Here is a 26,389-nt window from a genome sequence, read left to right as displayed (position 1 = left end):
AGAAACTCAAACTAACCACACTTTGATTCTGTTTCATGGGACAGAGAGAAACTCTGTCAGTCTTCAAGATTGTCATTATACCTTACAACAACAAAACAGCATTTTTAGAATCTCCACTGCTTGTTTCTTGGGCTTGAAATTGAATAATGTATCTTCAATAGCAAGTGATTTGTGCTGCACATATTTCTATCTCTGAATTATTGCAGGCCAGTAAAAGCATATGCAATACATCCCAGATACCTGAAATAGGGACTACAGCAGATGAACAACTAATAGGAAGTGAAAAAATCCTGATTGAAAATCTCTGCACCAGCTGTACTCATTTGTAACCATGGTGTGCAATTACATGTTTGGGTTATTGGTAAATTCAGTACCTCTCTAATTATAAAATGCCCTAATATCATCACACTGTTTCTGATATAAAATTTTCAGAGTTGATCCAATTTCCAATTGTACCATAAATATGAAATTGATGTGATATTTTAACCTATGAAATCATGATTTCTATTCCATTACAATATTATTGATCTCAAACCATTTATGTGATCTTTATGGAACAATATAGAGATGGTCTGGGCTATTCAAATAATCTTTGTTCGTGTTTCCATTTCCTTATTTATTCCATTACTTTCTAAAGGACTTTTCCACCATCTTCCATGTTGTGAAGGAGACTAAGATTAATGCCCTCTCTGCAATAGAAAAACACAAGGGAGAAAGGGGGCCTCTACAGAGAAAAAACATTTGAAAAACATTCAATTGTAAAGGTCCTATTCAGGCTTGAAGAATACCAGGACAGAGTTGTCACTTAGCAACCTGGAGCAATGTGGCATGATTTGGATTCCAGAGTGGGAAGGCGAACAATAACTCCTTGCTTCCCTACTGAGAACTCAAAAGCTGGAGGCTCTACTCTTGAGAGCAAGCAACTAAGTGCGAAGGATGAGGAAACATCTCTATAGAGAACAGTCTTTATTAGAGAGATGGCAAATATAACAAATGGTTTTGCAAATTCCCACTTCACACCCCCAAATATCAGGAAGAAAGGCATCACTGTTGTGGTTTGCAGTTCTCCAGCGGAAATCAAAAAGTTAAGCAAATCTAGAAAGTTACATTAATTTCCCAGTAGCAAGAAGAGAGAAATAAATTTTACTCCTCTCTTCTTTCCAACATAGGAGGGTCCCTTAATTTAGGTCATCTTGCTCAGTTGTGCCTACTCTGTTAGCCAGTAACTTTGCAGGGAGTCATAAGGGAATTTTTCGTGGTCTCTTAAAACTCCAATGAGACCCTTTTAGGTGCAAAATATGAGAGCCCCTCTGTGAGGGAGAGGGGTGATTGATAAGTTTGGTTTATATGAATAAATAAATAAAATATCTGCTTCACCATTTTTTCTAACTTAATTCTAGAGCAAAGAAAGAAAGAACAGTCCTCACAATCTACATATGAAAATTTTTCTTTACTGTTAAACCAAGTCCATTTTGATATTGAAAGGTAATGGCTTCACATTAAAACTAAGCAATCATGGTTCTTGTTTGTCTACCGATGAAGGGGGGAGGAGAGTTCACATTTATGCAGATAGGGTTCAAGGCTAGTATTTCAGGTAGGGCAAGTATATCAGGGTCCAATGATCAGGAAGGCAACTAGGTAGCACCTAAGAGTTATCTGTATCCCTTTTGGTCCTATTTAGTGGTTACCGGTATTTGGATTCAGATTTATTAGTTTTAACCTCAAGTATCAAAAATCTCTTTATCTGAACATTTGGAAAAAAAGTGGTCAGACGCCATAAATTGCTTGTGACACTACCTCTCTCTTAAGTGTAATCAAATTCTAGAATGTAATTATTCCAGAGGTGGGTTGCTCCCGGTTGGTTCACCAAAAAATGCACACTCGACAAAAGCGTGCCAACAAAACAGCGGCGAGAAAACCGCGAGGTTGAAATTGCACCGATGAATGAGCGCAGAAGCGCGCCAACAACAGCGCGCCGACAAAAGCGCGCCTTCAACAAAGAACTAATAACAACCTAATAACCCTAACCCTAATCCTAACCCTAACCCTAAACCTAAACCTAACCCAAAACCTAACCCTTACCTTAACTTAAATTGCGCTTCCCTTACCTTAACTGAAATCGTGCTTTTGTGGTTTTGTCGGCGCGTTGTTGTGGGTGCGTTTATGACATTGCGGTTTTATCGCTGTGGTTTCGTCGGCGCGCTTTTGTCGTGCGCGCATTTGTCAGGTCACGCTCCCGGTTCAGCCTTGCTCAGACTGGGTTGCAAAACTGGCAGTGACCCAGGCCTGCCATGCCCTAGAACTGGTTTCCTCACCGCTGCCGGGCTGTCGCCATTTTGGTTTTTAGTGGCTGCATGTGCATAGTTCACTGTACATTGAACAGCATGTACACAGCACGCATCTGGCATGCACGGAGGTTCCGAACTGATAGTAAAACCAGCAGCAATCCACCCCTGAATTATTCCTACATTAAATTATGCTCTTAAATTATGTAATCTTTTTGTACTAGATGGATAATAATGGTTCATGGTCTGTATATTTTTGGAAATATCTTAAATGTTATGGAAACATTCAGAAAAAGAATTACTAGTGCATTTTAGTTAACAGCATGTCCAAATAACACCTTTGTTTTCAGAGTTTCTGCCCTATAGCAATATAACCCACTCCAGTCAGGAGTTCATAATCTCCTTCCATCAGGTTCGTTGATAGAGCTTCATAATATTTGTGTCATGAAGTTGTTTCCATACCCTTCGTTCCAGATCGAAGTCATGGTTGGTATAAAAGATTAAACGGTTCTTTTTTGTATCATAATAGTGATCTGAATACTTTTGGTAGCCTTCGGTGATGTACCCATAAGCGCTTACCTAGGAAAGCAACGGATTATCATTGGGGAGGGAAATAAATGTGGTTAGTTTGAAAAAAAGCCTAGTAAAATACATTAGAAATACTTAATAAATCCACAAGCTCATTGGATTTACTGAGATAGCTTCTTCATTATCATTATCTACCAATAGCTCCATGGGAAGCTTGTTTGAAGGCTGGGATAGTAGCAATTTGCTCTTTCCCCCAGGGTTAATGATGATGGAGGAGAAAAGGCAAAACTACATTAAATGCTATTCCTATGAGATTGGGAGGGTGGGGGAATCAATCTTCTTCAGACCACCAACTCCCCAATCTTAAAGACAACCCTTATAATGCAATGAATAAATTGCAAGAGATGGGACAATAGACCTAACCAAGTATGCCACACAATATCCACAGAGTATAGAGCTTTGATTTGAGAAAATGCAAAGCTACTTGCTGTTTAAAGGCAGTGCAAATGGATGAAGACATACATATAAGTATGCATGTTTGTTATCTAGATAAAGCATGCATTCCTTAAACAAAAATTAGGAGCTGTAACCAAGAAACTGTGACTGTTAAGATGTTGAGTTACATATTCTATTTTTTTTTCAAAAAATTATTTGTTTTGTTTATGTAATATGTAAAAATTCAATTTCAATCAAACTGTGTTGTCTGGGTATAATTATTTTTAGGAATCATAATCAAAGTATTTACAATAGTATTCATCACAATGATAGTTGTGTCCCATGTCAAAAAGTATTCAGTTCCTTCTTTTTCCTTAATAGTAAGCATTAATCTGTCAATTTCTGCACATTGTAATATTTCTTTAAATTACTCTCTCATCTGTCGGGATCGCTTCACTTTTCCCTTATTGTGCAAATACAATTCTGGCTGCAGTTAGCACATATAAAATTAAATATATATTCCTTTTGTCATACTTTTCCAGTAGGATTCCTGTTGTGACTCAGCAGTTATGCTGAGAGCTTTTTCAGGATACAAAATTCAGTGTGGGGATTCAGCAGTTCTGCTGAGAGCTTTTTCAGGATCAAGATTCATTATGCAGCTGGGGGCGGGTTTGAGGCAAGTTTGGAGATAAAAGGACAGATGCTGCCATGCCCCAGTTGCTGGAGTCAACATACGTTCCTTCGTGTGTTCCGTGTCTGATACAATATTGCTTGCTTATTACTCGTGATTATGCCTGTTACATTTGGAGAAATGCTTTGATGTTTTCATGTAAAACTGTTCCGTGAAGACTTTGGAAGAAGTGCATATTGCTTGTAAGCGTTTGTTTTGGAATTCTTATCAGAGATTTATGTTTATGTTATTTTCTGGGCTCGAAGCCAGTTTGAACTGAAAACTGATAAAAGAAAGCCTTCCTTTTAAGTTTTGCCTGCGTTTGTTAACGAGCCGTGCAAGAGGGGGTCAGAACAGATTCCCAACAAAAATATTTCTGGTTTCAAATCTATATGCTGCTTTATCATTTTTTCCAACCAAGTATGTATTTTCGTCCAATATTTTTTGGGTTTGGGGCATGTCCACCACATATGATAATACGAACCAGGCGTCTGGTTACATTTCCAACATTTAGCAGACCTGTCTTTAAACATTTTTGCCAATCTTATTGGTGAGAAATGCCATCTATAAAACATTTTATACAGATTTTCCTTATATGCAGTTGGCATAGTTAATTTAACATTTCTATGCCACAATTTCTGCCATTAATCCAGTTCTATTGCATATGCAAAGTTTTTAGACCAAGCTATCATTATCTCCTTTACTTGCTCACTTTCCAATTTGATGCTTGGTAAATAGCTATATATTTTGTTTATTAATTCTTCATCTGTTCCAGTTAATATCTGGTTCAATTCTGCTAATTCTTTATTAAAACCATACATTTTAGCATCTTTCTTAGATCGAGATTGTGAGTTACGTATTCTTATATTTTGTCCAGGACATGAGTAAATGTCTGTAAAGCTTAGTGCTTAGTTCTTAGTTGCTCAACGATTAACTAATCCACACTTTGTCCTTCCTCTGGAGAGCATTTCCATGAGTAATGTGAAAACAGGCAACTTCAAACCAGCTATGTGAAGTAAGTGGGGAGAAAAATATGTGCTATTATAGCAACCATTATTCTGCAACTGAGGATTGTTGGAAGATGAGGGGGAAGCATAGCACGTAACCTTGAGAAGGGTGCTTAACAGTTGAAAGTTAAAAAAGAAAAGGGAAGAGGAAGAAGGCAAGCTAATTTAAACCTTTTTGGAAGAATGGGAGATGGCTTTGCCCCTCTATGGATATGGTGAATTAACTCTGTGGAGATGTCAAAGAAAGGCAAGGCTATAAGAGGAAGTTGAGGAAAGAAATGAGCTTATCTCATTAAAATCTGCTCTTTAAGAAGCCTTGGGGATGTTGGGACTTTCAGAGTTCCTTCAAACATTTTTTTTACTGAAATTAACTTCACTAAAATATGAGAAAGACATGAAACAGAAAAGGTTTAACCACAAGTTAAGCATTAGAACTGCATTATGTGGCTGGCATGCAGATGTGGCATTCATGAAGTAAATCAGTGCCAGGATAACTCACTCAGGCAGAAAGGGTTTTAATTTGAGGTTTCTGTTGTTTTAAGTCAAGAAAGGAAGAGTTGAAAGAATATGATTAAAGGAACAGCAGCACAGAAGTGGTCATGCAGGGGGACAAGGGCTAAAAGCACATATCCCTGCCCTGGGGCATTTCTCTAGTGAAGTAGAGAGGGGAAAAACCAAATGTTGAAATAGCAGCAGATCCACTGATTGCTAAATACGTTTTTCCTAAAGGATGGTGCAAGAGACAAATGTCTCTGTTAACTTTGTGGCCCGCCTTTAAATTCTCTGCAGCATCTTTGAACCTTACCTGATCACAGAGATGGAGTGCAGTCAAAAGAAGGAAGGCGCCTGTTGTAGGTCTATAAATGCGCCAGTAGGACTTTTCTAGACTTTTGGACTTCAAAAACCTGGGGTGGGTTATAAAATGAGATTTCAAAAGGTGGCACTGGGAGACAATGAAAGCTGAGCAGGTCCTCTCCTTGAGGCCTTCTCAGAGAATGAGCTGCTGTTCAGCACTCAACAAACAGGTTGAAATACATTTATAAGGCATTCTTTAAAACTGACCATAGACATATGCTCACAATGAATTGTGTTTGTTTTCAAAGTTGCCTTGGGTTCAATCTGATAAGGCAGTGATGGCTAACCTTTTCAACACTGAGTGCTGAAACTGGAGCGCATGCACATATGTGCATCCGCGCCGGAGCACCGGAACCCAGAAGAGAGCAGCTGGCTCGTGCGCATGTGTGCAACGGAACTCAGAAGAGCAGCTGGCGATGGCGCAGTGCCCACAGAGAGGGCTCTATGAGCCTGCTCTGGTATGCATGCCATAGGTTCTCCATCACGGTGATAAGGTTGTGAAGGAGGAATAGTTTCAAGAGACACACTAGTTTTTCACAGCTACATTCCAGACAAATCTTGCTTAATGCCATCCTGATTACTCAAACTCCAGGAATCCCATCCTGAAGCGAATCTGGCAGGTGGGGATGGCAAAAGGTTCCATCCTTGGAACATGCCAAGCACAAAAGAGCCATTTCAATGTTCTGAGTGCAGGTGCTTTGAGAAATTTTATTCTGCGCATGAAATAAAATTCGTACTATTTTATTCCAAGCGAGAAAGAAAATTTCAGCCATTTCAAGAGGCCTAGCTTTGAGGGTTTTGACTGCTCCAAATCCTGGGATGGAGTTAGCTGTTTTGTGGTTCGTGTTTGTGCTTCTTCCTTCAAAGTTTCAATACTGACTAGTTCAGAAGCTCGAACTACTCCTGTTCCTGCTATTGTTGTCTGGGAGTGGATGGAGCAATGTGAGGGTAGAACATCAAGAGGGAAGGGAAAAATGTAGGTAAATACATGGCAGAAGAAGATGGCTGCCTTCCTGGTTAGTTGGTTTTTAAAGAAACTTTTTTCTGGGGAAGCTGGAGTTCATGTGGGTGGATGGATGCTTCCTATGAGAACAAAGATTCTCTCCCCTCCCCCTCTCCCAGGAAATAATGCAAAGGGGAAGATCCAGAAGTTTGTGTCCTCTCCACAAGAGTTCTTACTATACTGTTCCTGAGATTCAAATACAAAGATTAATAATACAGGATTGGCATGCTGAGCTTTGTGTATGTGTATATCCTGTGCATCAGGGGTGGGTTCCTCCCGGATCGCCCCAGTTCGCGCGCACCGATGGGTCGGTGAACCCGGAAGTAAATAACTTCCGGGAACGCCGGTACCGCTCCTTGCCCCTGTCGCTGCAAAGCACCCTTGCCGACAAGGCAGCGTGACCCGCTCGGCATGTAGAAACAGCAAAAGAAGGAACAGGAGAGGAGTTCCAAGCAGGGCTTTTCAAACAGCCGAACTCCTCTCCTGTCCCTTTCTTTTGCTCTTTGAACAAGCCGTGCAGGTTGCACACCCTTGTCTTTCATAGCCAGCTCATTTTCAATTGGGGTGTGAATCCATGGAAAGGGATGGAAAAAATCAATTTCTTCCCCCTTTCCCAATTGGAAACGAGCTGGCTATGAAAGAAAAGGGAGCGCAACCCACACGGCTTGTTCAAAGAGTAAAAGAAAGGGACAGGAGAGGAGTTTGGCTACTTGAAAAGCCCTGTTTGGAACTCCTCTCCTGTCCCTTCTTTTGCTGTTTCTACATGCAGTGTGGGATGCGCTCCCTTTTCTTTCACAGCCAGCTCGTTTTCAATTGGGGGAGGGGGAAATAAATCGATTTTTTCCGTCCCTCTCATGGATCCCCACCCCAATTGGAAACAAGCTTGCTATGAAAGACAAGGAAGTGCGACCCGCACTGTATGTACAGACAGCAAAAGAAGGAAAAGGAGAGGAGTTCCAAACGGGGCTTTTCAAACAGCCTCTTTTCCTGTCCCTTCTTTTGCTATTTGAACAAGCTGTGTGGGTTGCACTCCCTTGTCCCGGCTGCCCTGCTGCCTGCATGAGCCTATGTTTTCCATGGCATGGAGCGATTCCAGAGCCCATCTGTTACCCCCGTGGAAAACATAAGCACGCAAACACAGCCTGCACAATTACAGCCCTGGAGAGTGGAGATTCTCGGAAGGAAGCCAGAGGCAGTGGGGCAGCCGGGTCCTTCGCGCTCAGAGGGAGGAAGGGCCAGTTGGGAGAGGGGCTTTGGTCCTGCTGCCTCTGGTGGACGAAGCTTTACTGGCCCGTGGCAAAGATTCCGTCCCTCATCCCGGAGCCATTGGTCTTGGGATGTTCTGCGGAGCCCCCCAGGGAAGAACGCCTCTGCCAGGTACTTTTAACCATATATTTTGCCCCCATGTCTGCAGAATGCTGCAAAAAACCATGAATACAAGCCAGTTGTTTAGTGTTTCAAATGTGATTGGAACACTCAACAAAGTGACCACAGTATGTGTGTGTGTGTCTGTTTCTGTGTCTATGTGTGTGTGTGTGTGTGATAGAGACAGACAGACAGACAGAGGCACAGAGATATAGAGAGAATGAGAGAGACACAGACACAGAGGGAGGGAGGAGAGAGATACACAGAGAGAGAGAGAGACAGACAGATGCAGAGAGAGAATCACATAGAGAGACACAGAGGGAGGGAGAGAGGCAAAGAGCCACACACACACACACACACACACACACACACACACACAGACTCACACAGAGAGAGAAAGAAAAAGGAAGGAAGAAAGAAAGAAAAAAAGAAAAAGTGAGAGAGAGATGAAAGAAAAAAAGAAAAAAAGGACAGAGAGACAAAAGGAAGGAAAGCGAGAGAGAGAGAGAGAACACATGGCCGGCAAGCCACTCCCACAAAGGAGGCCACACCCACAGAGTAGGTTCGGGAAAAAATTGAAACCCACTACTGCTGTGCATGCTATCAAATCTGATCATAACATTACAGAATTATTATTTCGGTTAGGAAGCATCATCAATCTGCTGGTTCATCCCAGAATGATTCTGTTGCTTTTGTTAGGATTGCACCTGGCAAGCAGGCTGAAAAATAAAATAAAAATCTGTGCCTTCTGAAACTTAGCTAAGGAAATGAAAACAAAAACTTAAACTAATTTTAAGATAACAAATCAATCACCAAAGACTGAAAGAAATGCTAGATAATTTAGGGGGGGGGTTGTATCCTAATGTAAGTGACCCTGAAGGTTTACTTAAAGAAGAAACATCATCTCTTCTTTCTGTTGAGAAAGAGTAGGGGAATGGAAAAAGAGCTGATAACAGATGCTAATCTAAATATAACTTTCAGATGTTTTTGAAACTTGTTTCTACTATTTTCAGCAGAGATCTTTTGTAAGAGGTTGATGTTTTTAAAGTCACAAGTTGTCAAATGTTCTTCCATTTGAGCATTGTGGCATTCTCTGTTGCAGCCTCTGCCCTATGGAGCAGCCTTCCCCAATTTGGTTTGTCGCCCTGATGACAGAGCAGTTCTTCCCCCACAGGCACTGGACCAGGAAGTTAGAGGAGCCTGCTGTGCAACATGTATTACGTATCTGGTTGCTGGTATAGGGTGTTTCACATTATATTTTTTCATTGTCCTTGTCCTACATATTTTTAATCCTTGTTAGCCACCCAGACTCATTTAGCAAGAAGGAACCATATAAATACAGGCAGTCCTGATTTGCAACAGTTAACTTAGTGACCATTTGAAGTTACAGTGGCACTGAAAAAATGATTTGTAACCGTTTTTCACTTATGACCATTGTAGCGTCCACATGGTCACATGATCAAAATTCAGACACTTTGCAACTGACTCACATTTATGACTATTGCAGTCATATGATTACCATTTGTGACCTTCGGACAAACAAAGTCAATGGGAAAACCAGATTAATTTCATAAACATGTTACTAATTTAACAACTGCAGTGATTCATTTAACAACTATACACACCAAAAAGTCATAAAATGGGACAAAATTCACTTAACAAATCTTTCAATTAGCAACAAAAATTTGGGGCTCAATTCTGGTCATGAGTTGAGGACTACTTATAGTTTAAATAAATCAATGAAATGCCACCACTACCATCTAATTCTTATAATCCTAAAATAAATGAAAATAAGGCAGTAGCAGCTGGCTCCAATTTCTCATTGTTTCCTATACAGTCAGAGCACAAAATATTTTGGGTTTTGTTTTGAGCAGATATTGAATACTCAACTGTTTTATGTTTCATTCCAATAGCATACAGCCAATTTGTAATACTTTTTATGGAATGTTTTGTACTTCGTTGCAAATTTGAAACAAATGTTTTGTACATCTATTCATACTGCCAACATTGCTTATTTAAAATCTTGAAACTGTTCCTGAGGTTTGAAATTCACTTCACTTATGTCTTACCTGTTTTTAGTGTATCTGAGGAAGTCTGGATGAATCACAAAGTATTGATCCAAATTGAAATTGTCAAATTTATCCCGGGGCCTTCGTCTATAAAAACAAGATATATCTTAAGGAAACTATGTACAGTTCAAATTATAGCTGGTTTGGCCAGGTTTTCTATACGTTAGAGTGAATGATGCAAGGTCTTATCTTTTCGCACACTGTATCTAAGATCAGAATGGGGAAAACTGAGGCTTCAAAGTTGTATTTTTGTACTGTATTCTTTGGTTAAAGTCACGTTGACATAAAATAACAGCTATTATTAAAAGTGAGAAAAATAGTGGATCAACTGAGTCTTTTTTGAAAAGAAAGAAGGTGGCAAAAATTTTAAGGAATATGATTGTTTAAAAAGGGACCAGAGACCTATGGCAAAACGTGGGTGATACAAAACATATGTCAGAAGATATGTACTTAATGGCAGTATTTGAACGATACCTTTATGCACGTTTTGGCTTCCCTCTGATTTGCTTAGGACTCTACCCAGCCCAACTGTGGGTTCAGCTACACAGCTCTGAGATGTTCATCTATTCTTTGTGAGGACTTTTCATTCCCACAGTGTTTCCTCTATACTGTCATCCCATTCCTGAGGGAGGCTGAGATCAGGTCAAGGAAAGTAACATTTTCCATCAGAAAACTGAACAAAACCATCCATGTAAACAATCTGTACTCCTAGTAAACATTGGAAGCTTTCAGGGCTCCAAATGATAAGACCTTGCTCTATCATTGACAAAAGTTATTCCTTCTATAGTTGCCAGAGAGAACAAAACTTCACTAAAATTTTCTCTTTTTTTCAACTCAGGGAATATTGACCTTGTGAAATTCCTTCTCTGAGGCCAGACTTTCTGTTGCTGTAGCATCTTCTACCATGAAGGCCTTTGTGAAATGGGCAATGCTACAAACACTTACTTTACTCGTCCTTCTCCTCTTTGGTCCATTATCTTAGTCAATCATGGAAAGAATATTGCAGCAGTGCACAGGAAATATGCCAACCTGTTCAACAACCTGTGTTTGTGTGCTTTCTCCCCTCCTTTTCAGTATTATTTAAATGTTACTGTTATGGTGAATGTTATTTGATGTTACTTGATTTTTGACAGAATTGTGGGGGAACTGAAAATTGTAGGCAAAGAAACTGGGTCGTTCAGCAAAATAGAAATGGACAATTGAATAAGAGGAGGGATCCCAGTCTTTTTTCCTCCTTAACTCTGAAAATATTCATTTACAGGCATTTAGCAAGAAATGGGGAGGGCCACTGCAATGGTGAAAGTCAGCTGGGTCACCAACTTCCGAATGTTCTTAAAATTGTTGGTCAAAGTGCCATGTAAGTTCCCAGTGAGGGAGGAATAGGGCACCAGAGGGCAAGAAATTGGACAGTGGCTTCAGTGGTGGGATTCACATAATTTAACAACCGGTTCTCTGCCCTAATGATTTCTTCCAAAAGCCAGTACACCAAACTGCTCAGAAAGTTAAAAATCTGTTCTCCTGAAGTGGTGTGAACTGGCTGAATCCCACCACTGAGTGGATTTCAAAACAACATACTTCACTCCCATTGTAAGAACAGGAGAAAGCACATCACAACAAGACTGAAGGGATAAGCTCTATGAAAGATAGAAATTGTTATACTCAAAACTATTTTTTTCATCTCTTTGCCATTTATTTTCATTAACAGGAAACTGATGGATCACCAGAGATTCTTGAAAACAGAATTCACAAAATTAATCTAAATTTTATCTGGTTCATCTCCTGATTATTCACTAAAATATTGAGGGTGGGAGAATGTTTTTAGAGTTCTTATTTGAGAATGTTATTTTTCTGTTATGTCAAATGAGATGTGGGCACAGTGTGCCAAAATGTTAATAAATTATGAAAATGCAGCCATCCTTATTCATTAACGTTTTACACACTGAAGAAAGATCTTCAAAATGTTTACAAGGAGTCAGCAATGCAAGGTCGAGAAAATCTCTCTCCCTCTCCCTCCCTCTCCCTCCCTCTCCCTCCCTCTCCCTCCCTCTCCCTCTCTCTCTCTCTCCCCGTATGTACGTACGTACATACATACATACATGCCATATTTCGGAATATAAGACACACCTTTTTCCCTCAAAAAATCTGAGTGCATCTTATACACTGAATGCAGCATTTTTTGCCTCCTTAAACTCCACCCCCTTCACCAAAATGGTCATGCATAGCCTTTAGGAGGCTTTCAGAGTGCTCCTAGGGGCTGGGGAGGGCATAAATGAGCAAAAAATGGCCCGTTTATTTTGCTCAATTTTGCCCCACAGCCCCCAGGAGCACTCTATAAGCCTCCTAAAGGCTATCCATGCCCTTTTTTTGACAAAAAATGCACCCGTTTTTGTGAACAATGGGCCATTTCTGGGAGGTTTGCAGAGTGCAAAAACCTTTTTAAAAAAATTTGCCTCTTCAAAACCTTGGTGCGTATAAGGCAGTACAAATACAACTTTGCATCTGGACCTGTTTTCAATTGAATATGTCTATTATGCTACATTAGTTTTATGCATTTCAAATGGGAATTTTTATGCCCATATTCTATTGATACATATTAATTTCTGCATTTTTCTTCTCAGCAGCATCCGTAGCAAACTACACAACGACACGGCAATGTCATCAGGCATATCCAATACCATTATGTACTTGCAACCCAACACCTGACGTTATGAGATTATGCAAATCACAACATTTGCAAGATGACCTTGTCACTACATGTCTTGTCATTCGACCCCTCTTGCCTTCCATTGTGGCAGTCCTCATCAAGAAAGCACAGCACTACTCACCCATAATAGTCCAAAAATCCCTTCCTGACATTGATGTTCTGAAGAAGAGCTTTCAGCCATTCATAATCTCTTGCTCCTTCCAGGAAGTGTAGATACTTGATCTCCTAGGAAACATGCCACACATACACTGGGAAGGGGCGCAGCAGATGGTGTGCCACAGTGGCATAAGAGATAGGGCTGGGCACTCTCTGCTGGCCTTGGGTGAAAGACGGATAAAGCAGAGTTGGCTTGTGGAGGAAAGTTACAGATTTTTAATCTAAGTTGCTCTCACAACTACTGTTCAACTAGGCGGAGGAGAGATATAAGGATATCTGCCTTACTTTTCCTGCAGGGATCTTCTTGAACCCACGATTCCCCAGAATCATAATTGAAGTCATTAAGGAGTAGGATGTGAATCCATAGAAAGAAGTTCTTGTTCCCACATCTTTTTCATAACCCTTGATCACAGCTCCGCTCACTCTGGTAAAAGAGATCATATAAAATCACCAAGTTAGCTAAGTGGAGCTACTTCAGATACATATGCATAATTTGCAAGATTCCAGAAATATTAAGATACATTCCATACATGCATACACATTGGTCAATGAGTGAGAATTGCTCTCATTAATTCCAACTGGATTTAGGAAATGTCTTAGCTTTAAGCTTTCACAGAGCACTTCTGTGGCCTTTTTTGTGTGTCCAGTCACTAGCAAGAGTTTTTCGTGCTGTCTAATTTCCACAGCGCTGATTACTGACTTCCAGTAAGTCATCCGCCAGTGCCCCCAGCTGGCCAAAGGGAAAGTACACAAAAAGCAGCTAGACAGCTGTTCTTTCATGTGAAGAAGAAGGGGAAAAAAATCAAAGCCAGCCAGTCACTGTGGAGACATTGTCTGGGAAGAAGATATGTCAGAAAATCTTAGATGCAGGAAGAACTTGCAGGGACCAGGAAGTGGAACAAGATGAAAGTTTCCTTCAAAGGGAATACATCTTCCTTGCTGCACTAGAAGGAAACTTGCAAAACTGCCTCTAGAAGAAGAACTGAGCTGATAGTTAATCAGCTCAGTTTCCCAAGGTCCTTGCCCACAGGCATAGATATGAAAGAAACCTCTCAGCTGATCAAATATGACAATTGGAGTAACAATCACTTTGTTTTTCCAAGAAAACCTTAAGAAAGTACCTTGTTTCCCCAAAAAATAGGACATGTCCTGATACTAAACCCAATCAGGCTTTTCAGGGCATGGGCTAAAATAACCCCCCTCCCCAAATTAGCTGCCCCAGTAAAAAGAGCGCTTGCCGCAAAAAGAACACCTGCTGAGCCTCGCACCCCACTTGCCATCCCCAAATTGCACCCCAGTGCGAGACACGCATTTTACCAGACACTGGCCATCACATCTTTCGGCTGGTCTGTGCAGGGAAACACCTTGCACAGTAAAGAAAAAACTTCTCACGAGTTCAAGAAGTTGTTAATTGCTCACACTTGCGAGAAGTTTTTCTTTACTGTGCAAGGTGTTTCCCTGCACAGACTGGCCGAGAGATGTGATGGAGCTGTCAGTGTCCAGTAAGATGCATGTCTCGCAGCCCGCCCTGCCACATCCCCCGCCCCATCTGCCACCCTCCAAAATTGCACCAAGCGTGAGACACGCGTCTTACTGGACACTGACAGCTTTGTTGCGTTCCTCGCCATTATGTCCAGGGAAACACATTGTAAAAAAACTTTATCGTGAGTTCAAGAAGTTTGAACTCGTGAGAAGGGATTTTTTTATGTGTTTCCCTGGACACAACGGCGAGGAACGCAACGGAGTTGGAAAGGTAAGACGTGTGTCTCGCTTCTTGCTCACCCCACCTGCCAGAAAATAATAAGCCCACGTCCCCCTCCTCGATAATAAGACCAAGCCCTTATTATGGGGGTCAAAAGAAAATAAGACCCTGTCTTATTTTTGGGGAAACATGGTATATTATTAGCAGTATTATATTGGTACTGATAGAATGGAACTAAAACTGACTATTCCTGGTTCCTGTTTGGGTAAACTAAGGAATCATCCAGACATCCTGCTTGTCATGGCCATGAAGATATCTGACTGTTTGTGGAGAATGTGAACATACAATATTGTCCTCTATCTATTCTGGCCCATTGCAAAGGCAGCCATTGTCTGTCTCTTCTTCAATTGCTTCAGGGTTATATTTTCCAGCTTCTTCCAGCAGTAGTCATGGACCCGGACTGAAAGACTGAGCATCAGACAAAGGTAAGATTAGAAGCAAGGTCTATTGGCTAACTGAAACTGCCACAGACCTTTTTCTGATATTTGGTCTCTGATTTTCAGCTCCATTTGCTTTCTGGCACTGGGCAAATCACAGCTTTCACTCTGTGCTAAACAAAACACTTCTCTTCTGCGCCGAGGTGGCGCAGTGGTTAAATGCAGCACTGCAGGCTACTTCAGCTGACTGCAGTTCTGCAGTTCAGCTGTTCAAATCTCACCGGCTCAGAGTTGACTCAGCCTTCCATCCTTCCGAGGCGGGTAAAATGAGGACCCGGATTGTTGTTGGGGGCAATATGCTGACTCTGTAAACCGCTTAGAGAGGGCTGAAAGCCCTATGAAGCGGTATATAAGTCTAACTGCTATTGCTATTAATTAAAAAAAAAACAATATCTTCCATCTCTTTTAATAATCACTAGCCGATAACCCAGCATTGCCAAGGTATTTATTTATAGCAGGAAAATGTCCGGACCAAACATAATTTCTAATGTTGGATTTTCCCCCTTACCAGAAGGAACCCCCTTGTAGAGTATTGTGAAGTCATTACCACGGCAATTCCACTGTTCTGTACAGTAGAATCCATTTTATGGCAGTACAGTAGAAACCATTTTAGGGCACAACAGGCTGTATCTTAACAGAACACACACCCCGAGGGGTTTAAGGGCATCTTACCACCACAGTATTTGTTTCCAGAGAGTAAGTCATCTATTTACCAAGTTTGGCTGAAACATACAGTACATACACACAGCCGTTTTTATATAGAGGAGGAGGAGGAGGAGGAAGGAAGGAAGGGAGGGAGGGAGGGAGGTAAGTATATTTGGTACCAGTTCTCCTAGTCCTCAAAAAGCTTACTTCTCTCCATGGAGTGGCAGCTGAAAAGCCATTTTCCAATTCTCTTTCTCCAGGTAGCGGTAAGAAAATTGGGGTGGAAATAGCTAGCACCTTCAAACTTCGTTGCAGCACAGAATACAAAGAGGCACAATACAGCTGCCTATTCCAGTACACTTTGGGGGGGATGCTTTTTATTTCTGCACCCAGCAGTCTTCTGAAAGGTGACTGACTACCTGGCTAAAGAGTTCCTGCTGTAACATAGATGATGCAGCAGTTAAGCTGGAGGGGAAGAAGTAGCTATCCTTCAGGGATGACAGCAGAAGAATTGTGACTGTGCAGGTGGCATCTTAATAGGTAAATCTGCATACAACTTAGGGCCTTCTGCAGAACTACAGTTACTCTTACCGGAACACATAATCATGAGAGTCGATTTCCTTGCCCATTCTGGAATTATTCAGTATCCCTCCATTTCCTACTACTGCACAAGTGATGCACTTGGAGGTCTGACTGTTGTTGTGTGGAAAGAGAATGTGATGGTAGGGTTTAGAAGGAAGCATGGATATCACTTCTTTTACCACTGGAAAGAAATGAGACACTATTATTCATAGGAAGAGGCTAGCAGGTTACATAAAATCAGACAGGTCCAAACTGTGTAGGACACATCCAACATTTCGGGCATAGCTGAAAAACTAAATTAGAATATATTACATCGACTACCTTGTCTTTGCATTGAAAGTTCAGTTGTACATAGAGCTTGTGATCTTCCCTGATACAAATTGAATCTGGAATTGTCAGTGCCATCTCATAACCCTGGCCAAAAAATAAAAAGCTAGCATGTTTTCCCCAAATCACTAGAATATAGGAAGGAGAAAAAAGTACTTGCAAAATTCTATTATTATACAGGCAGTCTTCAGTTTACAATTGTTCGGCAGGCATTCAAAGTTACAGTGGTGCTGCATGAGGGGTACTTACAAGTGGTCCTTGAAATTCTGACCAAACCCCTCCGGTCATGTGATTGTGATCTGAGCACCTATCAACCAGCTCACACTTAAGATGGATGCAATGTCCCATGGTCATATGATTGTCATTTGTGGCCTTCCCTGCCAGCTTCCCACAAGAAAAGTCAATGGGGAAGCTGGCAAATCACTCCACTCCCACTGCTTTTTTCTCTCGAGGAGCCTGGCTATGGTATATGAGATTCCAGGAGACTTGTATTTCCTACCATGCATGCCCTTGTAGCAATCCCTCCGCCTGCCTTCTGTAGTATCTGCCCACAGATGCAATAGCAAAAAGCGAATCATTTGCCTGATATTATAATGTGCATAATGGAATTTGGTCCCTTGCATGCCAAGAGAATGAAGTGGCTGGATGGAGTCACCGAAGCAGTAGGTGCGAGCTTAAATGGACTCCAGAGGATGGTAGAGGACAGGAAAGCCTGGAGGAACATAGTCCACGGGGTCGCGATGGGTCAGACACGACTTCACAACTAACAACAACAAAATGCCAAGTCTATTGCATGGAGGTATTGCTCTACTCTGAATGAAAGCCGAACACCTTCATTAACGTGCTTCCTATGGAGCATGTTCCTTAGTCTGGTAACTATGTAAGAGAACATCCTTTTCCATAGTTCCACAAGTTTACTTTCTAGCAACAGGAACATCTTCAGATAAGTTTTTTTTCCCCCAGCTAATCTATGTAACCTGATGGGTTCATAGCAGGAAAAGTGCTCCTGCAGATAATTGTGTCCTAAGACATTTAGAATTTTAAAAATTAAATTATACCTAGTAGATAACTTGTAGCTAGGGCAAATCTTTCAACATAATTGTATTTATGTCCACCTTTCTCAGGATATGACTCTGGGCAACTAATAACAATTTAAAGCAGCAACAATAATGATAATAAATAAAATGATACAGATAATATATCCATCAATACAGCACAATTCATTGGGGTTTAACTGAAAAAAAAAACCTCCCAACACTGAAATCATATGAATCATAATCACTTAAGGTTTGGAGAAATCTTAAAGGCCTTATAGAAGACCAAGAGGGTCTTTGGGGGTGGAGATGGGGAGTTTAAAGTAGGGACCATGACAGAGAAGGCATACTTTGGGGACCTCATTACTCTGTTTCATAGAAGAGAGTTGAAGCATGCCTGCTATGTCACATCGGGTGGGATGGGCAGAAATAATTGCAGATAAGGGCCCCCACAAATAACTTGGTTCTGTACCATGATCATATGACCCTGTGCCTTGCTTTAGTCATCAGAGGAGAGAGTACTATTATCTCTCATTGTCTTTCATCACCTATTTTTCTGTATGAAGGATCCTTTTCCACTCATGTGTTTAATGGCATTGTATTTAGCAGAGAACCAGTAATATTGCACTCGAGTTTAGAATCAGAGTGCCATTGGGACACAAGACAGTTTAAGGCATAGAAAAAGGCTATAATTGTTGGCATCGTCCTCTATAATTGTTGGCTTCATCCTATGGTGCATAGTAAACCAACCCTATTACTGACAATAAATTTTGTAGTAGATATTAATGCAATCACATGTCAATCTAGTGACTTTTGTTTCTTCTTTTCTTAGGATCACGCTGAGAATATGGACTTTTCCCTTATCACAAAATGGGGAAACATGGAGCAGGTTTTGGGTGGATGGATTGATAACTGACTCAGTATATGACTTCTAATACCTTCTACCAGAAGAAGCAGTCTTGTTTTTAACCCACACTATGCAACCCAATAATAGTAATGCTCACATGAGTAGTTTAGCTCCATGAAGCCAAACGGTGGAGCAAAATGGTCCATACGCTTCCATTCACTGTCACTGAAGTGACTCCTGTCCATGAAGATTGTGATGTTGGGTAGGAAAATGTCATGTAACCAATCAGATTTGGCAGCCTTGTTCCTCAGAGAATCTGGACAGGTCTAAGAAGTGGAGAAAGAAGGGAAGAAAAGTTACAGGACAACTGTTTGAAAAAACAGTATTTTGCCCAATACTTAATATTCATGTATGTATATGAAAAATCATTGAATTTCTATTTCTTCCCAGGGTACAACAACACAATCACAACATGAACTAGTCTTCAGATTCATCTTCCGTGGAGATTGTTGCAATGTATCTTTAGGAAATTTTGCTCTTTTCTCATTTTATAAGGTCCTATGCAATCCTACCCACTTAGATACCTAGATGGGCATTGCCTAATTTGATAAGTAAATAAAATACATTTGGATTATGTGGTTGGAGAGTTCAATTCCAAAACTGTCTGAAAGTTGGAAGAACCATGCAGGCAAGCATGACATGACGTTTACTCTGAGTTCTGCTAGAAGTGAAGCTAAGCAGATGTTACAGCCCAGGATGGGCCTTCATAATATATGATTTCCCAGAACAATTAAGTGCCATTAAGAGAACAGGAAGTATCATACATTGCAATAAAACCTACCCCTTGTTTGCTTATATCACATCATATAATTATTAATGTGTGTGTGCGTGTTGCAGCAAGCACACGTCTCTAGGAAATTTATGGTAAGATCGCGCTATGGTACTTACCAGAGGTGGGTTCCTGCCAGTTCTAACTTCTTCTATAGAAGAGGTTCCACAAATCTACAGTGCCGTTTAGAACTGGTTCCAGCTCCCTCCCCCCGCCCGTCCGCACATCATCAAGATGAAGAGCGAGAGGAGAAATTCTGGGAGTTGAAGTCCACAAATCTTAAAGCTGTCAAGTTTGAACACCCCTGGGGTTTTTTTTCTAAAGGGTTAGGGGTGCAAGGGTCTTGTAACTTGACAGCTGTAAGACTTGAGTGCTTCAAATGCCAGAGTTTCTGAGCCAACATTTTGGTTGCTTAGCAAGAGCGTTGTTAAGTGAGTTTCACCACATTTTACAAGTTGCCCACGCCCACCCAGTCACATGACTGGCAAGCCACCCCCACTTGGTCACATGGCTGGCAAGCCATTCCCACCCGGTCACATGGCCAGCAAGCCACTCCCACAAAGCAGGCCACACATACAGAAGAGGTTCTAAAAAAATTTGAAACCCACCACTGGTACTTACCGACCGCGGTGTTGAATTATCCAAGAGGTAAATGTCATCAAACTCCCAACGGGGCTCAGATTTAAAGTCAGCTGCTTTTAATCTTTTAGGGGTTGTTGGTAAAGGAGCCGGATGTGTGACATGTTGAACATCAGGTGCCTTGGCAGAGTGTTCTTTAATTAGGTTTGTGTTGTTGGACTGGTTTCTCAGGTGAATTTGATTTGCTCTAGAGGGCAGTGTGGCATTTTTACCAAGGAACTGCTGCTGTTTGGCTGCTTTTCCTGCAGTCTGCTGTCTTGGGGGTACTGGTGTCACTTGTTTAGCCGTTGCTTTCTCCTTTTCTTCATTTCCTGGTGCCATATCTTTATTTGTTTCTTCCTTTTTGTTGGAGGCTGGTGATGAATGATTCTTCTCATCTATAAATGATCGTGTTTCAACCAAAGTTTTGGCAAGGGTTTGGCTTGCTCCTGGTATCTCCTTACTCGCATGAGTTTTGTTTAATGAAGGCCTTTCTTTCTTCTCGGCTGATTTTTGACCAGTTTCCACTATGACAAGCCTACTCCTGTTTTGCTTTTGAAGTGATGCTGATGCACCTTGGAACTCCGTAAGCCTCTCATGGGCATTGTAGTTTGCTGGTTTCTTCACAGGATCTTTCTGTTGTGAGGAGCTGCCTGGTCCCACTCTTGTATCTGGAAGCTCTAATGTCTTTGGATTGGTAGCTACCACTTCTTGAACATTGTTTTGGATGTCAAACAGAGACACGTTTTTGGCATATTGGAAACTAAACAAATGGCTGAAATGCAGTTAAAAAGATAATTGGATTCAAAATGTATTTATTTAAAGTAATCCATATGTATGGCATTTAGAACGCAGATGCCTACATATGATAAAAATCAAAAACTTAAGTAAATCTCCTGAACCCATCTGGATTGCAGACTTCCTGTTCAGAAATGTTTGCCTTTCAAACCATCCCTTTTTATCTTTTTAAATGCTGCACCTAATTACAAATTGCTGTAGGCATATTTTTATTATCTAGTTAATTCAAGAAAAATGGAAGAATGGAATGGAAGGTACGAACAAGCAGTTGCAGGAGAACTTTCAAAACAGATTTCACAGAAAGAGGGAAGTGTGAGGGGAACCTCTCCCCACAAAATAACCTAACCTTGATTTTAGTATAGGATGGGGAGAAAGCAATATGGGGAGGCTTTCAATACCCCATTATTCTACTGTCCTACAACAAGGAGCAATTATCCTACTTTGAACACATTACACAAAGACCTAGCTCTCTGGAGGAGGCTCTAAATGCTGGGGGAGATAGGAGGATTACCAGCAATAAGGTGGATAAATTCAGTTACAGTGATGGTGAATGTACCATTGGAAGACTTGAAGGACCAAGTCAGGGGCAGATTATCAGAGAGAAAAATTACCTATGTGGTCACCAAGTCCATATCATAAGGATAGCAGAGCCGAGGTGGCGCAGTGGTTAAATGCAGCACTGCAGGCTACTTCAGCTGACTGTAGTTCTACAGTTCGGCTATTCAAATCTCACCGGTTCAGGGTTGACTCAGCCTTCCATCCTTCCGAGGTGGGTAAAATGAGGACCTGGATTGTTTTGGGGGCAATATGCTGACTCTGTAAACCGCTTAGAGAGGGCTGAAAGCCCTATGAAGCGGTATATAAGTCTAACTGCTATTGCTATTGCTATTGCTAATTAATCACAAACAGCAATGAACATTCTTGGAACCCCTGCAGTGACGGTTTCTTGATGTGGCCAATCTCAAAGGGTTCACAAGACCACTCCATACTACATTTTATATTTGGCTTTAGGTTGCAAAGGTGAGGAGTATACCAAAAAGTGTGATAATGAGGACACAGATTGTTGGGGGCAATATGCTGACTCTGTAAACTGCTAGAGAAAGAAAGGGCTGTAAATCCCTGTGAAGCGGTATATAAGTCTAAGTGCTATTGCTATAATAATTATCTTTTGGGGTTCTCCACCATATTTATAGATTGTATTTTCATTTAATTTTAAAAGTGGAAAAGAGAAGCAAAACTCCTATTTCTTTATAGCAATTAGAAATTTGGTATATCAGTATCTTGGATGGTAGGAAAACATAATCAGTCCACCTCTCCAGATACGTTTATATAAATATATGTAGATATAATGCAGTAAATTAACAAAAGGCAAAAAAAATCCCCAGTGTACAGATACTGTCTAGTGAATGGTTGTGATTTATAAAAGCAGTTTTTCCTCCTTTCTTTCCTTCTTCCATCTAGGGTTGACATTGCAGCTCATAAATTATGTTTGAAAATATTTATTAGGTAAGTAAAGGGACGAAACAGTTCTTGCTGGAACATAGTCTGCAATGATTAACATATAGATATGCAGTCAAAGAAAATTCAGTCTACAACGAAGTGTTTATATGCCTCAGCTTGCCATGGGTTTGAAGAAATTGTATGGTAATGATGGTATACCCATTTATCATTCACGGAAGTGCAATGGAAATACACTGCTAAGGTGCCAGCCTTTTAAAAAATGATTTCTGTGAGAATTGTTGGCCTCTCTCTGACTCACAATTGTGTGCTGGCCAATATGATTTTTCTAGAACTGTTTCCCAACCTTGCCAAATTTAAGACATGTGAACTTCAACTTCCAGAATTCCCCAGCCATGTTGACTGGAGAATTCTGGGAACTGAAATCCACATGTCTTAAAGTTGACCAAATTAGGAAACACTGCTGTAAATAATAATCCAGCTGTAGACATAAGACTTTGATTTATAAATAAATATTATTTCTTCACTCTCTGAACATTATTCTACCCTTCTTTTGCCTTAAGAGCACACATTTAGATCACATACTAAGTCTTTCTAAATGAACAGAATCTTAGACATATTATTAACCAACTTCAAACTTAAAAAGATGCCAACTTTTAAAAACAGGATATATAAAAGTTTCCAGTCACATAGTTACATGCCTTCAATTGTTAAACACGTCTGGAACATTTAGTAAACATTGAAGCGCCCTATAAATAACACAAATAGATTCAAGGAACATGTAATTTATTCTCTGTGCCAGTCAGGTGAAATAGAAAATATTGCAGTCAAACTTTGCAAGAAATAAGAGGCATGAATAACACTTCTTCCTCCTGTGAAGGCTAAATAATTGGTTGTTGTCTTCTTACAACAATGGAAGAAGAACCAAGAGGAGGAGGAAAAAGTCCCATTCCCCCCTCCCCGCCATGCCATCACTCTGCTAAACAGCTAATTCCCACAGCACTGTCTTATGCTTAAGGATATCTAACCATGTAGTAGGACTATATTACTATTATCTTTCTCATCTTTTCTATTACCTACTCCTATTGATATCTTATGGCTATCATTTTGTTGTTGTATCTTATGATTTATGAGTTTGTTGCTTTGTTGTTATGTACACCGAGAGCTTATGCACCAAACACAAATAGCTTGTCCAATCACACTTGCCAAAAAATTATATTCCTATTCTTATTATTCCTATTCCTACAAATTCCAGGCAGTGAACATATCCAACATTACTTCCTCCTCCTATTTTCCCCACAACAACCTGTGAGAGAGGTTACTAGAGAGAGAATGACTAGAGCAGACAGCTTTCATGGCTAAAGCAGAACTAAAATTGCTCCAGGTTTATAATTCTTGACCTAATAAAAACATTAAAAGATTTTCCTCCTTTTTATCTAACAACCAAACCCCAGGTCATTACTTAGAAGAGTTAAACTCATGCTCTTTACTAATTTCTGAGTGAAAATAGTCACACCTGAAAGTGCTATAATTTTATAGGTAGGAAATGGCATCTTTTGTTTTGTGATCTGATACTATTTTTAAAAAATATTGGAAAGTAGCAAGAGTTCACTACCAACAGTCTAGGAAAATTAAATGATCTTTCACTTCGTTGCTGCAGAACATATTTGTGATAAATTATACTTGTTGCACTCCATTATCCATTCTTTTTTTGAAACAAAACTTTATATCAGTTATTTACCTCAGCAATCTGGTAAGCTACATAAAGTCTACCCTGTCATTGTTTAAGGAATATGTTACAAAAAAATGAAAACTTTTCAATTAAACATGCACACACACACAACAGAAATGGATATGTTTCTAGACCTAATCATTCATATACAAATTGGTAGGTATTTGTATACCCATAGATATGTACACATTTAATAAGTTTTTAGATTTCTGCTTTCTCTAGAATCATAATCACTTTGCTTTTACTTATGTCCCAATAAAAGAAATTTCAGGCAGGACATAGAAGATCAAAGCAAGAATTGAATCTCTCCAAACCCCCTTAAAAATGATCACAATGATATTAAGGATTGGAAGATACCCACACTCAGCCTATGGGCAAAACAACATGATTTTCAGGGACTTCCATGGGCTGAAAGAGACAAGGATGAGGTTGAAGCATACCTCTGGGAGCAGCATTATTTTTATTGATGTTTTATCTATATTATGCACAAATTTGAGGAAAGGTTTTTAACCTTGGGAACAACATTAGTCACATTGCTGGGACCTATCCTGATAACGCAAAAGACGTATCTTGCAAAAAACAAAAACAAAACTGACCCCATCCCAAAGCGGGATGGGAATGATAATAATGGAAGATATTTTATAACTTGACAAGTCACAAATACTTGCCTGGAGAACATATTACCATATCCACAAAAGAGAAGATATAGATAACTACAACACATAGTACTTCTCAGTACCCAATCAAAGACCAGCTGATCATGTTAGAGCAAGAAGTATATAATTGTCATTTGAGAAGTTGAATTTCTTCTTACCTGTATGGGTATTTTTCAATCAAGCCAATGTAAGCAGCAAATGACAGAATGAGGAACAAAAAGCCTAGGAGAAAGAGATGGGATGATGTAGGAAACTTCCCCCTTAATCTCATGGTGTTATCCTGAACGTTCAGACTATCCCTACCTGTCCTGGCCCCAGATATAGTGCAGATTGGCTAATCCTGCAGCCTTTGTCCTCTGATATCACCTGTCCAAAGAGGGAGGGAGGGAGGGCAGGGCAGGGCAGGGTAGGAGCTTCATGTAAAATGTCTAGTCTTCATTCCTTTGCCAGAAAGTTAGAGAAGACTATTTCCTCCTATTAGAATTACTGTTCTTGGGGGCAGGGCTGCCCAAATGGAAAGACTCACACAAGTTAAACAAGTAGATGCAAATATTTCCTGAATTCACAAAAGTGTGTAGTAAAGATGAATGAGTTATGAAAGGAACCGGGCTCCTTTACAAAGTTGCAGGAGATGAAATTCTCCCTCCCCCAATCTGCTTAAATAAGATGCACCTGCCCAAATCCCCTCCTTTTTTCTGATATAAGCAATGACTCCTTTCTGACAATTTCTTAGTTGACACAGAAGAAAGAAGAGTAATTTTTGCCTATTGTTTCTTGCAAAGTTTGGGGGCAATATTTGGCTGTTCTGCTTATTTGCCCCAAATATTGACTCCTTCAGAATTAGAATAACAGAGTTGGAAGGGACCTCAGAGGTCTTCTACTCCAACACCCTTCTAAGGTAGGAAACCCTATACCACTTCAGACAAATGGTTATCCAAAATCTTCTTGAAAACTTCCAGTGTTGGAGCATTTACAACTTCTGGAGGCAAGTTATTCCACTGATCAAATGTTCTAACTGTCAGAAAATTTATCCTTAGTTCTAAGTTGCATCACCTGCCCTCAGGTGCTTTGGAGAATAGCTTGACTCCCTCTTTTTTTAAAAAAAATCCTTTTTATTTTGTTTGTACAAACTTCACATCTTTGCAACATTACATTTTTTTTACATATCTGTTGTGATCCTTTTATCTATACAAATAAATATTTTATAACTATATATGTGTTCGTGTGTGTGTGCATTTATATTATTTCACATTTTTTTCATTCTATATATAATATTCTATCTATACTATGTATAACAGTCTTTACTACATTTGAGTCATTTTGTATAATATTTGCCACAGTCTATCTCATATTTCTATCTTTTAATCATTTTCCGGTTTTGTAGTTGTTTATTAATTTATTGATCTTTCTTCCCTTTTTTGCTTTCCTGCTTCCCCCACCTTCCTAGCCAATTATACAATAAATCCCATACAGAGTAATATTCAGATTCTTCTTTCTCTTTTAGTTCTTTCGTGAGCCTATCCATCTCTGTACTTTCCAATATTTTTATTACATTTTCTTCTGTTGGTGTATAATTATTTTTCTAGT

General features: G+C 40.1%; 1 protein-coding gene across 1 annotated transcript; it reads right to left on the bottom strand.

The window, feature by feature from the left end:
* Positions 1–951: 951 nt before the first annotated feature.
* ST6GALNAC1 (ST6 N-acetylgalactosaminide alpha-2,6-sialyltransferase 1) lies at positions 952–25,138 on the bottom strand. Its single transcript, XM_087709875.1, has 9 exons — positions 24,961–25,138; positions 20,162–20,933; positions 18,869–19,037; positions 16,513–16,684; positions 13,363–13,501; positions 13,043–13,146; positions 10,218–10,304; positions 5,731–5,830; positions 952–2,864 (listed from the first exon to the last, which is right to left on the bottom strand). Exons 1-9 carry the CDS (start codon positions 25,071–25,073, stop codon positions 2,694–2,696), a joined length of 1,827 nt encoding a protein of 608 aa, XP_087566001.1. The 5' UTR covers positions 25,074–25,138; the 3' UTR covers positions 952–2,693.
* Between the last annotated feature and the right edge of the window lie 1,251 nt (positions 25,139–26,389).

The sequence above is a fragment of the Thamnophis sirtalis genome, unplaced genomic scaffold (assembly GCF_051295495.1).
Source record: "Thamnophis sirtalis isolate CommonGarterSnake01/CBP01778 unplaced genomic scaffold, rThaSir2_p1.2 scaffold_3, whole genome shotgun sequence".
Taxonomy (NCBI): domain Eukaryota; kingdom Metazoa; phylum Chordata; class Lepidosauria; order Squamata; family Natricidae; genus Thamnophis; species Thamnophis sirtalis.
This window is presented reverse-complemented; position numbering and strand designations above follow the sequence as displayed.